The sequence below is a fragment of the Polypterus senegalus genome, chromosome 17, assembly GCF_016835505.1.
Source record: "Polypterus senegalus isolate Bchr_013 chromosome 17, ASM1683550v1, whole genome shotgun sequence".
NCBI classification, from domain to species: Eukaryota; Metazoa; Chordata; class Cladistia; order Polypteriformes; family Polypteridae; genus Polypterus; species Polypterus senegalus.
This window is the reverse complement of record NC_053170.1, coordinates 17,373,789-17,388,312: the sequence shown is the minus strand read 5'-3', so window position 1 is coordinate 17,388,312 and position 14,524 is coordinate 17,373,789. Positions and strand designations below refer to the sequence as shown.

General features: G+C 39.7%; 1 protein-coding gene across 1 annotated transcript; it reads left to right on the top strand.

Annotated features, from left to right (window-relative positions):
* The first annotated feature begins 9,374 nt into the window (after positions 1 to 9,374).
* LOC120517580 (keratin, type I cytoskeletal 19-like) lies at positions 9,375 to 13,799 on the top strand. The gene is made up of 8 exons (XM_039739985.1): positions 9,375 to 9,944; positions 10,281 to 10,363; positions 11,077 to 11,233; positions 11,333 to 11,494; positions 11,580 to 11,705; positions 12,104 to 12,324; positions 12,725 to 12,993; positions 13,551 to 13,799. Exons 1-8 carry the CDS (start codon positions 9,444 to 9,446, stop codon positions 13,649 to 13,651), a joined length of 1,620 nt encoding a protein of 539 aa, XP_039595919.1. The 5' UTR covers positions 9,375 to 9,443; the 3' UTR covers positions 13,652 to 13,799.
* Positions 13,800 to 14,524: the final 725 nt, after the last annotated feature.

Below are 14,524 nucleotides of genomic sequence, written 5' to 3'. Positions count from 1 at the left end.
TTGACCGTCTTTACAAAATTATTCATGTTATTTTCTTTATCTTTTCCACTATTTGCGATGTCAAAATTACTCTCTAATTCACAGCAATTTGAACCTGAGTGCTGTCTACCATACTTGTTTTGAAGTCACATTTTTGTTTGCTATAAATTCTACAAGATATCAGATTAGGAGGCTTGGATACCAGATTAGGAGATTTCTGTAAATCTCTTAAGGGGTGGAGTTTTTTGTGGAGACAATGTTGTTGTGTGCTCCAATAATTGAAGTCAAGACAAGAGGACAAAAAACTGTGAAATTTGATATTATGCGTGAGGTTTCCCCCATTTTCAATATCAGTAAAATTTAAGGCAGAAGGAGACAAAAAGGGGAGAAGACTGTTCTGAGTTCTGTGCTACACAACACAAACTAGCATGATGGTTTCAGTGCAAAGAAATATATCAAACTGAAAAGGAGCTGGATACATCACACATCCCAATAAATGTAATGTTTGGATTGTTTTGGAACTAGAGACACAAGCATAGTGAATCAGTGGTATATGGTCTCCAAAAGGCTTCACTAAAACATTTTACTGGACAGGCCGGGCTTCCTTTGCCTGCCTGGAAAGTTCTTGCCCCAACTGGGCTTAATCCCAAATATGAGACATGTTCAAAAAGTTTTTTTTAACTCTATTTATTAAGAATTTCAAAAACAAATGACATCACTTTTCTACATAGTCACCTTTGTTTGCGATGCAATTTTCCCAGCATCGTAGCAACTTTTTAATGCCCAATTACTACTCCTCCAGCCTTCACCGTTTGCAACAAAAATATAAAAATGTTTTTTGAACATCCCTCGTATAAAGATCTGCTACAGGCCTTGCAGGCCCAATCAAGATCAAAGCCTTTCAAAGAAACTTAACAGTTCTAAAAAAATATCAGAAAGCCCCTTAAGTTGGAGGGGCACTGTAAACCTTGGCTTGTGATCAGAAGGGCTCTAAAATGATCTTTGTAAAAAAAGTATTTATTTATAAAATTGGAAAAAAATGAAAAGCAAGGCTCCGCAGAGTCCTAAAACGTAATCCAGAAACAGAATCCTTAGACAAAGCAGAATAATAAACCAGAAAATTCAATAACAAAACGCAAAACTCATAATCCTACAGAATAAAATGCTTGGCTGATGAATCTTGCTTATGGCTTGAATATAAAGCCAAAGGGAGGACCCAGCAGCTATAATATCAGGGTGGTTCTGCCCCTTGGGGAATCACCTACAAAGCACAAGAAGCACATGTAGACTTCAAGAGACATTCATTATTGACTAATAATAAACAAAATCAACAGAAATAACATGGCAAAAGAAAAAATAATGATTCAAAATGAAAATAAAATACAAAAATAAAAACAGAAAAATATACATAAGTATAAAACATGAATAAATTGATTAAACACAGCCTGTTTTAAAATGTTCTTATATTATTTAACCTTATTTTCCAGTCTTTGTAATGAAGGTAGAAACCAGAAAAAAATATACACTGACAATGGATGGGAACTCCATGAACAGACTTGGCCAAATCTGCAACTACTCTAGGGCTGTGAGGCAGCAGTCCCAACCAGTGCAAAACCCTCTATGTACTGTCACAGTTGGCTGGGGGTGGAACTCAGCCAGGGCGCCCGAGGAGACCGGAGGAGGGCTAGTGCCTCCTCCTGACCACGAGGGGATGACCGCCCTGGTTTTATTGGTGGCCTCGGGTAGGGGGCTTGGAAGCCCAACCCTGTAGGGGCCCGTGGCCACCGCCAGGCGGCAACCGGTGCCTGAAGAACCCTGGAGCAGAAGAATGGGGACACCTGAAAGGCGGGAAACAGCTGGAGCCCATCTGGGGTGGTATAAAAGGGGCCACCTCCCTGCATTCAAGAGTGGAAGTCGTGTGGAAGAGGACAGAGCTGGGGCCTCTTGTATAACGCCGTGCGTAGAACTCGCACTATAACATGGCGTAAGCACAAAAGCCGAAATGTGTTTACGCACAGAAAAATCCAGATGCAGGAATCTGTGCGTACTCCAACTTCCACGTTCTTCCGCTACATAAATCCCGATCAGCGTGAAAACTAACGCTCGTGCACGCGCATTATGTAACGCCCCAAATCCTCCCAGAATTACGCCTCTTTGAATATGCAAATCAATATAAATCGCCCTTAAGCGCAGCCATCTGTGAAAAGACAATGGGAAAAGCACGGGGAGAAATATAAGAATTTCAGCAAATACCAAGTGGAGGCAAAGGAAAAACATACTATTTGTTCAAATAAACCGTGGTATAATCAACAAAATGAAGTTGATTGAGTGACATAGCGTGTTGGAGAAACTTGAAAGCTCACATTCACAAAATCGCACAGTGCCGGAAATAAAAAGAAGTCACATATCAAAGTTGCCGTGAAAAGAAGAGTTGTAAGCCCACTGTCTGAGTGTCATATGAAAGTTTATTAGGGTACAGAGAAAAAAGGCACACTGTGGGGAAAAAGTACGAAATGTCAACTTCAATCTCGACATTTCCACTTTAATCACGTAGTTTATTTTGTCATTTAGTAGAACATTATAAACTTCATCTTAAAATTAATCACATAGTTTATTTTGTCATTTAGTAGAACATTATAAACTTCATCTTACAATCGTTTAATTAACCAGTTTCTCAAATCACATCATAATTAAAGTAGCACGTTAAATGCTTTGTTTTGTATTTGATCTTCTACTCGTATGTGCTCTATGTGTGTGAATCACTACTTGCTTCTTAAACTGGCTCTCTTCCTCCAACTGGACACAGAGTCCATTACATTCGTGATATTACAGCTCTCTGAATAACTAAATTACTGAGATGTATACGTGATGTCATTTTCATGATGATAGGAGTTAAAGCACATTATTAAACATGTGTTTCACTTTGATGAAATAATTTATTGCAGCAGTACTCAGGGGCGGCTCTAGGCTTGTGGTGGCACTGGGCAGAGGAAGAATCGGTGGCTCCTTCGCGCCAATGTCAATAAGGTAGCTTATCACGGTGGATGGCCACGTCCGTTGCGGACACTGCACAGCAGCCTCGTGCTCATGACAAGCATTTATCTTTTGTCGAAATTTGTCGCTGCGTTTTTAGCTGTGTTGTTATTTTCTCTTTCTGTTTTATATTCAATATATATTGGTACGCCCAAGAGTCCTTGCTTTTCTTTCCCCAAGTAACCGATCGCCATACAATCAGCTCTGTAATAGACGTTAAGCCATCTGTAAGCTTAGCGCCGATTCTTCAAAACTTTTAAAGAACATTGAAATATCTTCGTAGTACATGTTTAATTATTCTATCCTTCACAACACTCCCAGTGAAGAATATAGATTATTTAAATGAAGTTAAAGTTTTATGTGTATAATTTAACAAACATATTTTGCTGCATTTCACCTTAAAAATGATATCGTCATCATATGTAAATACGCGCTTTATAAAGTGGCCCAGGTTGTGAGATATTATAACTGTAGTGCAAGTTTACAGTGAGGTGATTGTACTTATAAGTACAAACCGTTCTACAAGGAGCAATTGATTGAGTGCATTTAAAGTTCTTGGGATTAAACTGTTTCTGAACCGCGAGGTCTGTACAGGAAAGGCTTTAAAACGTTTTGCAGTGGCTGAGACAGCGTGTCCTTGAAGCTGTATACCGATAATTCTCTTTCCGATCAGCTGCTGCTGGGATTCACACTCAGATACAGTGATATAAATACTCCGAGTCGTGCAGTGAGAGTAATATGGAAAAAGATGATCCGCTGTGGCAACTCCTAACGGGAGGAGCTGAAAGAAGAAGAAGAAGAAGAAGAAGAAGAAGAAGTGAGAGTAACAACGCTAAAGCATTTAAAATATTTTGGAATACAATGGCTGTTCCCTGGACCATTATATTGTTACCAGTTAATTACAATCAGATGCATTACACTAATAAACAATATGCGGTTAGTTTCTGTGTATTTATAAAGCCGCGTCATGAAAATAATGAGTAATCACACAAGAACAGTACCATTGCTTTGACGCTGGGTGCCGCCAGTTTGCAAAACCGAGCGGAGAACTTGCATACGACAAGGCATGAGGTACCGTGGAAAAGTGCGTGGCTTTACACCAAGTGTAGGTTTTATACATCGCGATTTGAACGTGGAAAAGTTCTTACGCAACATTTCTGTGCGTACGCACCGTTTATACATGAGGCCCCTGGAGAGAGGACTGGAGGTGGCCTGAAGGAAGGCATAAAGGACTGTGTGAGAGGCCCGGACTCCAGCACCGGGTTTGTGCACTAGACTTGTAAATATTGTATACTAGCAGAATACCCGCGCTTCGCAGCGGAGAAGTAGCGTGTTAAAGAAGTTATGAAAAAGAAAAGCAAACATTTTAAAAATAACGTAAGATGATTGTTAATGTAATTGTTTTGTCATTGATATGAGTGTTGCTGGCATATATATATATATACACACACACAGACACATATATAAACATATATATACATATAAACATATATATAAATATATATATATACACATATACACACATACATATATATACATATACATATATATACACATACTGTATATATACACACACATATATACATACTGTATATACACATATACATATCTACATATATACTGTATATACACATATATATACAAATCTACATATATATATCTACATATATATATATATTAGGTGGGACTCGATTAAAAAATTAATCCAATTAATTAGAGGCTGTGTAAGAATTAATCTTGATTAATCGTATGTAATCGCACACGTAAATTTGCCCCAAATCGCAAATGTTTTTTTTTTTATTTAAAACGGTTTTAGTGGGCTTACAGAATCAAATAATAGACATGGACATGAATATTGTAAACTGAAGCTGTTTTAATTTCTGAAAAAAAGCCTTTAAACTGCATTTGAATTCAAAACAGAAACAAAAATATCATCCCTGGTTAAAATTGGGCAGACTTAAAAATAAAGTGGTAGTTTAAGTACTTTAAGTACATTTTCAGAATAGTATTGTCTTTAAATAATAATAACCAAAATTTCACCATAAAGTGCAGTTTTCTTCTTAAAAAATAAGTCAGAAACATAAAAGGTAATTTGACCAGCTTACTCTTTAAACTCTGAGTAACATTAGCCAAAATTATTTTGTACATTAGGCTAAAACAGTGTGATCATTGAACATTTTGTAATTAGATGTATTTAGAATTACTAACGGTCACGGAAGTCCAATGATCCCCAGTAAGAGCCACAAAGTCCGCTTTCTGTAATGCATCTAATTTTGCTTGCTTTTCAGTGTGCACAAAACCATGCTTTTATCAAGGCTTCGCGGGAAGTCGAAATGATCAGTCGTAGGAACGCGCTTTATTCCGACTCTAACATTTTTGTAGCTGTGATGTGTGCATCAGTGTAATGGATGTACCAGGAAATCATGCATTGACAAAAGTTCCGTTTGCTTGGAATTGAAAGTGTGATTAAATGCGTTATTTTTAACGCTTATGGAGTACATGCATCGAAGCTTCTCAGCTGTGCTTGTGCTAAGAAAGGGAAAATTTTAAAAATAACGTAACATGATTCTGTTAACCTAATATTTTTCATACGTCCCAAACCAAGGAGATGCGAAGGTAAAATGAATCGGTAGCGCTGCGACATAGTCAGTACATCCCTCTCGAATCGAACCTCAATGTCGGCGTTAGAGGCTTAAGACTCTACACTTGCGCCACAGCTTGTGGCTTGTCTATGCTAAAGTATGTATTGTAGATCGTATATACCCGTGTATCGCAGTGGAGAAGTAGAAGTTATGAAAAAGAAAAGGGAACATTTTAAAAATAACGTAACATGATTGTCAATATACAGTAATTGTTTTGTGAGTGTTATTGAATGTTGCTGTCATCAAGGATTTGATTATCATTATTTCTTTCAATCAGGCTCGTATTTGTAGGATGTGTTCAAGTTACATTCCGTGTTTGTCAATCGTTGTAAAGATAAGAGGTTTCATTCATCGATTAGTTCCTTACTGCATCAATAAACAGCTCGTCTTCCTTTTTATCTGTGATGTGACAAACTGCATGCACGTTTTTTTTTACACTGTCTTCCTTTAGCAGGACATTCACTTTTTCCACCGTGTGCTTTGTTTCCGCAGTAGCTGCACTTATGAATATGATTCTATGTATAAGGCGCTTCATATTTTTTGCTGCCTTCTCAATTGTGTAATTCGGTTTTTGTTCAGCACTCTTTGGAACTGTTGCTTTTTGTCTGTGCACTGCGTCAGTTCACGTGAGCCGCTTGGTGTTCTTGCATTGAAGGTTCCCAGCTGTACTGGTGCCATCTCGTGTAATGTCAGCTAAGACCCGGCACTTAAAACTTTCTCTCGCAGTTTCAATGAGTTTGTGCCAAACACCACCCTGACCATCTCATCTTCCTCTGCATAAGCACAGTCCTTCACACGTGAATATTTACCGGCAGTGTTTGTATTGGATTGCCGCTGATGGACGGCCTTATATGGGCAGGCACTAAATTACAAACGCTAGTGGCAGCCTATGAACTTAATTTAATATAAACTTACGGTTCACGCCGTGCTTTGTTTCCGCAGTAGCTGTACTTATGAATATGCTTGTATGCATCATTTGCTTCATAATGTTTTTCTGCCTTCTCAATTGTGAAATGGCGTTTTGTGCTGATCGCTGTTTGGAGTTCTTCCTTGTGCTCTACGTACTTACGTAGGAGGCGTGATGATGTCACAAGAAACTCCGCCCCCCGCGGCCATCTCCAACTCAAGACTCCATTACATTATATGGGGAAAAATAGCTTCCAGTTATGACCCTTATGCGTAGAATTTCGAAATGAAACCTGCCCAACTTTTGTAAGTAAGCTGTAAGGAATAAGCCTGCCAAATTTCAGCCTTCTACCTACACGGGAAGTTGGAGAATTAGTGATGAGTCAGTGAGTGAGTGAGGGCTTTGCCTTTTATTAGTATAGATAGTTGTGGTGAATAGATGGGTGTGTTGGGTGAACAAACGTTGTCCGCCTGTCTGTGCTGGGTTCCGTTCCACAGTACATTATAAATAATGTTAAAAGTTTGGAATTGCTGTTTACGTATCCACATAAGCTGCACAATGGTAAAGCAGTAACTGCTCATGTTCACATCATCCTAGATTCTAGGCTTGTGCCCAGTCAATGTTCATGTTCTCCTTGTGCCTACATGGGTTTTCTTCCAACAGCTCCAAAGAACTGAAGATTAGGTTCAGCAGTGTGAGTGTGATGGCAGATTTGTTCATTTGTGGGATTCATGAAATCTAAAATCAAGACAAAAATCTTTGTATAACATTTTACAAAATGAACATAATAACTTTACTAAGGGCTTAGAAACAATACAGGACATAATGAAATAGTTGTCTGTTGAACTAGATGAAAAAAGCAGTGTCATACTGGAAAATGTATCTAAAAGGTAACAATGAAATGAATGGAGAAAGAACAAAGTGTCGCAGAGCAAAGTTATATCAAGATAGCCGTCAACATCTGGACCTAACCTTCAAAGAGAGTTTACAGGATCACATGTGAGGAAAGTAAAAAAGAAATGGGCATTCCCTCAAACATTAATAAGTGTTCAGCGATTAGAGCGAACCCAGGTTTAGAGCTGGTGAGCGTCAAATATATAGCGGTAATACATATTGGACATGGACTGTACAAGATTAACCAGCAGGCACACATTTGACTGAAGTGGTGCAAATGGCATAATGTGAAAGTCTCAAAGTGGGAAGTCGTGAACATTATACAGACATATTGCACCTTAGAATGGAGAGTAGCAAGTGTCAGGAAGAAACATATTGATAAACCATATAATGCATAAACTGCACATGTACCTATTGGACAAAAGCAAGAGTTATGTGGATAGTAGCAGTTTTCCTGAAGAACTACAGTACAATGGAATTAAAGTACATTTAAACAGAAGGAGGGAGGGGTTATGCAGGCACAACTTAGAAAGGACAGAAACAAATGTCAAACAGAGGTTCTATGGTGAACTGTAGATAGTGTCTCATAGACAAAGCAGCGTGCTAAGAGAGGTAGAGTAGGTGACAGAGAGAAGCATTGGTTTAACAGTTTGATGGGAAATGGATCAGCCACCAGACTGGTTATACAAGGAACACACATGCCTGTACTTTAAGATCTACTGTTGTATAACCCTTCTTTAGAATTTATGCATATTTAAGCTTTTACTTTTGTGAATGTTTAGCCTGCATGATCTCATTCTGAGATCAAGGACAACGTTAGACTGCCCCTTTCTTCCACAAAAGAATATGTTGGGCAGTAGCTGATTCTCTATCTCCAGAGCAGGGTGTTTCAGAATGGGATTTGTGCAGACACACACATTGGTGTGAACAACAGTAAAAAGAACACTTGCTGTAGTTGACTACCAACAGTAAATAGCAAATAGTAGTCATTATTAAATGTCCTGCATTGACTTATTTCTGCTGAAACTGCATCAGTGTGAAAAGAGGAAGGAAAAACTACTGATAAAAGGAAGGACATCAAGTTATATGAACACTTTTTCCAAATGAAAAACGCAAGCTGCTCAAATTCAAAAACACCTTCAAATGAGAAGGAACAGATGTCCCACATACAATGAGGGCGAGGCAGAACTTGGCCTCATGCCGCTAAAACAGAGTTCTGTCAAGAGTAGGTGCCCTGCAGGCACATTGAAGCTGAAAGCAGTGAGTGGCTGGCAGAAATGTCCTGACAAGGACAGAAGCAGGTGATTTGTATTTTACAGTTAAACTGAAGTGAACAGCAAGGTGTGTCCCACAGATATGCACTGCAATGGACAGCAGTTATTATTCTACAAAAATACAGAGGCAGATAGGACAATGGCATAATGACACAATGTCCTACAATCACATATTGCAGTGGTCAAAAAGGAGTCAACAGATAGTGTCCTGCAGACACAGTTTGAAGCATATAGCAATGAGATGGCAATATGGGATGTCCAGCAAATGAACACAGGAAAATTCAAATAAAGAATGCACACAGGAACAAATCTTAATTAGCCATCGGATACATTGCATTAAACCAGCAGAACAGAGCCCTGTACCAGCCTGCCTGCTCATTCCTTACCTCTGTGAAAAGAGAGATAAGCATGTAATGCACACCCAAGTGTAAGTTTACTTTGCCTAGTGAGCTGTAAATTGGAATTCTTCTGAGGATGACCTAACAAGACAAGTAGATGAGCTTGCTGACACGGCTTCATCCCCGCCCCAGAACTACACAACTGACCCTGCAGGCATGGCAGCTCTTTGATGGGAAAGCACACGCCTCCACCTGTGATGCTGTACCGCCTCACACAAGGGTCTATAAATCCTCTTGCTTTCCCTGAGAGCAGCAGCAGCTTCTCACTGTCCAGCATCCAGCTGCAATTTGGAAGTCGCCTGTCTCTGCAACAAGAATGTTTCGAAAGGCACACAGCCACTATGGTGGCAGTATGGGACCCCGAATTTCTAGTTCAGTATCTACTCGACTCTCCAGCGGCCTTATATCTGGTGGCGGCAGCGGATATGCAAGCAGTAACGTAGGAGGTGGATATGGTAGTGGTGGTGGTGGTGGATTTGGTGGTGGTGGTTTGGCCCTTGGATTTGGAAGTGGCTTTGGAGCTGGAGGTAGCTTTGGAGCTGCAGGTGGCTTTGGAGGTGGAGGTGGGTTTGGATATGGAGGTGGCTTTGGAGCTGGAGGTGGAGATGCAGCAGTCACTGGCGATGGAAAAGCCACAATGCAAAACCTCAATGATCGTTTGGCTACCTACTTGGACAAAGTGCGCTCCCTAGAAGCTGCTAATCATGAGCTGGAACAGAAGATCAGAGAATGGCACAGCTCCTCCACTACTGCTGGTGGGATTCAGGGCAAGGATTATTCTCCATATTTCAATACCATCGCTGAGCTGCGAGACAAGGTAACTGAACTGGCCAGCACATTTGTGAAAATGTGCTTTTTGTAGAGAAAAGTCTGCTCCATTGTTCTAAATTGTATTCTTCAGTGTGTACTTTGCTAGCTGAGTGAATAGCAAACTGGACTGTCTCATTTTTGCATAATCATTTGGTTCAGAAAAACTGAGAGGAAAAAGTAATCATGTTAATGTCAAATTCTATAACTTTAATTACCTAATTCACAGACACTCACATGTTTGTTAAAATAGGGTCATTTGACGACTGATACATTCCTTTCTCTGAATTCAGTGAATCCTTCCTTTTGCACCAACCTTTTCTTCTCTTTCCCTTCTTGATTGCAGATCTTTGCTGCTAGTTTGGACAACTCCAGGATCATCTTGCAAATTGACAATGCTAAGCTTGCAGCTGATGACTTCCGAGTCAAGTAAGTTCAGTAAAAGACAAGCATTTTATTTTGATATCTGTAAGGTCTTGTGGTTGGGGCAGCCTAGGTGTGGCAATGATTTTGAGGTGGGTTGCTGATCCTTACTTAATCACAAACTTAGGGTACTGTGTGTCAGACTATATCGTCTCACTCAGTCACTGTGTGCATTTTTGAATGTATTTGTAAGTATAAGTTCCATCAGCTTCTACAAAAAGTCAACTCCATGATGATTCCCATGTATGGCCAGTCTTTGTATGGTTACCTCCAACTCTCAGTTGACTTCTTTATATCTCTTGAGTCTACCTGTACGTAGTATTTATCTAATGCTGTTTTCCATATGTAAAGTCAGTCTCCTTATGCCTAATACAAACTGCAAGCTGTTTCCAAATAGGGCATTGTCTCTTTGTGGGCAATGTTACCCAAAACTGATATCTACACGTCCACTCAGTTTTCCTCATATTAAATGCCAATTTCTGGCCCAGTTCTGTACGTAGACAGTCTCCTTGGTCATTATTGCCTGGTTTCTACATTTCAATTCAGTCTTCATACACCTAATGCCAGATCCTGACTGAGTTGGATGTGTAGTCAGTAAACCTGTATTCCCAGTTCACACTGATTTCCATATGTCTAGTCAGTTGTTTTTCTTCCTAATGCAAATGCCAATGTGAGTCATATCTACTACATGGTTGATGCATATATTTATTCTCTTTCAGGTATGAGAATGAGCTGGCTATGAGGCAATCTGTAGAGGCAGACATCGCTGGCCTCCGCAGACTTCTTGATGAAATGACCATGGCCAGAGCTGACCTGGAGATGCAGATTGAAGGTCTGAAGGAGGAGCTCATTTACCTCAAGAAAAATCATGAGGAGGTGGGTGGTAAAGAAAAACTCAACAGAGATTCATGCCTTTTTTTGTCCCGATAGTTACTGATATTGCCTCTTTCTGTTTCTTTGAACCTTGGTATGCAGGAAATGCAGTCTCTGCGCAACTCAGTGTCTGGCTCTGTCAACGTGGAGGTGGATGCTGCTCCACAGGAAGACATGGCCAGGGTGCTAGAGGAGATGCGGGCACAGTATGAAGCCATCGTCGCGAAGAACCAACGTGACATGGAGAACTGGTACAAGAACAAGGTAAGTTGTAAAGGCAATGTGGATGCAGTTCTTTTTCTGAGCAAGAACACTGCATTATACATTGTCTCCCTTATTTTTGTTTTAGTTTGATGAATTGGACAAGCAGGTATCCACCAATACTGAAGCCCTTCAGTCATCAAAGACAGAGATCAGTGACCTGAAGAAGACTGTCCAGGGTCTAGAGCTTGAACTGCAAGCACTTCTTACCACGGTAGGAGGATTTGCCTTCTAATGGAGGGCACAAATAAAACTGTTTGCAGCCTTACCTAGACATAACTGGTGTCACTAAGTCAAAGACTCAGTTCATGTATGAGAATACAATTAAACTTTGGTCCTATCATTTTTTGGTACAATAACAAGCCAACCACTTATCATTTTTGCTTTGTTGATGCTTCACAGAATGCAGCACTTGAAAACACTCTTGCTGAAACTGAGAACCGATACGGGGCACAAACTAGTTGTTTGCAGCTATACTGCAACATATTCAGTGTCACCGAGTGTCTGGCACATCGCATTCTGGGAATGCAAATCTTAAACTTCAGTGCTTTCACTTTTTGGTACATGACCGCGCTGAGTACTTATTATTTATTTTTTGTTGGTGTTTCAAAGAAAGCAGCTCTTGAAAATTCTTTGGCTGAGACTGAAGCCAGGTATAGCACACAGCTCCTCCAACTACAAGATGTAATCAACAGACTGGAAGGTGAACTGATGGATGTCAGGCAGAGCATGGAGCGCCAGAGCAATGACTACCAGATGCTACTGGATGTGAAGACCAGACTGGAGATGGAGATTGCAGAGTACCGGCGACTGCTGGAAGGAGAGGACGTGGGGTGAGACTATAGGGTTTTACTAGACACTTAGTCATAAAAAAGTGGGCTAATGGCAAAACCCCCAGGGTTTCAAAAATGGCATCTCCAAGGTCCATTCTAAGAAGTGTAACACTGCTGCCCTTTGAATATTAGTGCACATGAAATAATTAATACTCCACCAATTCAAACATGAATAATCCCTGGAAATGTCTGTAATGAAGGGAATCAGGTGGGAGATTTAGTTTCACCAACTAAACCCCAACTGCTGATACTGTTCTGAAGGTGATATTTCTCACCTGCTTTGTAGGGACATTAAAGACAGAGACTCTCTTGTCAGAAAAAAGACCCCTGACTAGATGATATGTGACAGGTGACACTGAGCACTAGCACCTAAACAAACTATTTTACTCTGTTTCCTCAGAAGAGGCTCAAAGGGAGGATTGGGAGGAGCAGGAAGTGGTTTTGGAGCAGGAGGTGGTTTTGGAGCAGGAGGTGGCATTGGAGCAGGAAGTGGCATTGGAGCAGGAAGTGGCTTTGGAACAAAGGGTGGCATTGGAGCAGGAAGTGGCTTTGGAGCAGGAGGAGCAGGAGCAGGTGGCTCTGCATCAGCGAGCTCGTCAGTCAGCAAATCTTCAACTACCACGGTGACTAAAGTAGAGACCACCAAACAAGAACCACAAAAGCCCAAAGGTAAGCTTGTGATGGCCAATTTGAGCCTCCCATCAGTTAGTCGGCTCTTTTCACATATGTACTAATTCTGAAGGAGTAATATTGTTCAGAGTTATTGTCTGTTTTTACATGCATTTTTATTACTCTTTAATTTAATATTGTTTTCTGCTGCTGGATTATGTGAATTTCCACTTGAATTAATAAAGTATCTATCTATCTATCTATCTATCTATCTATCTATCTATCTATCTATCTATCTAAATATGAACAATGGAAATATTTGAAATAACAGAGCAATAGTGAAAATGTGTGAGTAACCATATGAAAAATCTAAAGACCAGTAGTAACCTTAAGAATTAGTCACCACATCTTTTCCTGTCATGCATTTACAAACAAGTAGCTACAACACTTGTCACCCAAGTCTGAAAGAGGTATAGCTTCATATTTACTAATTCATTCAATTCTCAACTTTTATACATGCCATAAGACACTAAAAATAATGAATTAAATTCCTAGAATAATGACTTGCTCACTTTCTCATAAATATTGAATGTTCTAATATTTCTTCCTTCCTACAGAACCTGTCCGCACCAGGAAAGTGAAGAGAATGGTGGAAGACATTGTGGATGGGAAGGTGGTCAGTGTCCATGAGGAAGAGTTTGAAGAGCCAGTGCGCTAAATGGGCTTCCTGACGGATCAGTTCTAATGCTAGAGAATGGGGCAGAGATAAAAAAAAAACCAAACATTTGTACTCTTGTGTCATTGCAAACAATGTATTTTAAGTGAATTTGATAGAGCTGATCCATTAAATAAAGAAACTCCTCAAATTTTGTGTGTGCTAGCATTTTTATTCTGTCATACACTGATCTCTGACTATTGTAAATACAAGGCTACTAGTTTCTAATTTGTGACTTTAATCCTCTGGCCTCAGCACTCATCCACACGGGCATTAGGAACACTGTGTGGGCTCTTTTTGAAGGGACGTTCAGTTTCTTGGTTGCTAGAAATAAGGTCATCTGTTCTAATATATTAATCACAGTTTATTTTTTTCACACTTTTGAAAGGATAATTTGTTCAGGTTTATGCATGACACTGTACTTTTTAATCGTTGATTGATTCACAGTATATAAGTTTGACTTTCCTACTTGACTTAGTTAAGATTAAAATTATGCCCTAGACTTACTTTCAGCATTTTCAATCAAATCTTCTTTTGGACCACAGCATATGTACACTAGTGCACCTAACATCACATTAGATTTGTTTTAGGTCTCACTGTTATTTGCCCATAAGTATTTTTTTGAAATTGGAAAGTTTGGCATACATTTGAAAATGCCATGTTCCTATCATGTCAGAAAAGAAAAAAACTCATGCTAAAAAAGGAGGTACAGAACGATAAATTCACTATTGTACACTAAAAGAAATGGTAATGTGTGCTAAAAAGTGGAACAATGGACTCTGATGAGTATATCTCATGCTTAAAAATGGCAAACAGCAGCCACTGGCCAATGCAGAAGACAACCTGATATCAAACTGAGGACAGCTGAATGTCTTA

Bases quoted from the DNA above. Each gene is read 5' to 3' on its own strand.
- LOC120517580 (XM_039739985.1), top strand. From the start codon at position 9,444: ATGTTTCGAAAGGCACACAGCCACTATGGTGGCAGTATGGGACCCCGA. The intron at 11,706-12,103 runs GTAGGAGGATTT...GGTGTTTCAAAG, and splicing joins TGCAAGCACTTCTTACCACG to AAAGCAGCTCTTGAAAATTC. The intron at 12,325-12,724 runs GTGAGACTATAG...CTGTTTCCTCAG, and splicing joins CTGGAAGGAGAGGACGTGGG to AAGAGGCTCAAAGGGAGGAT.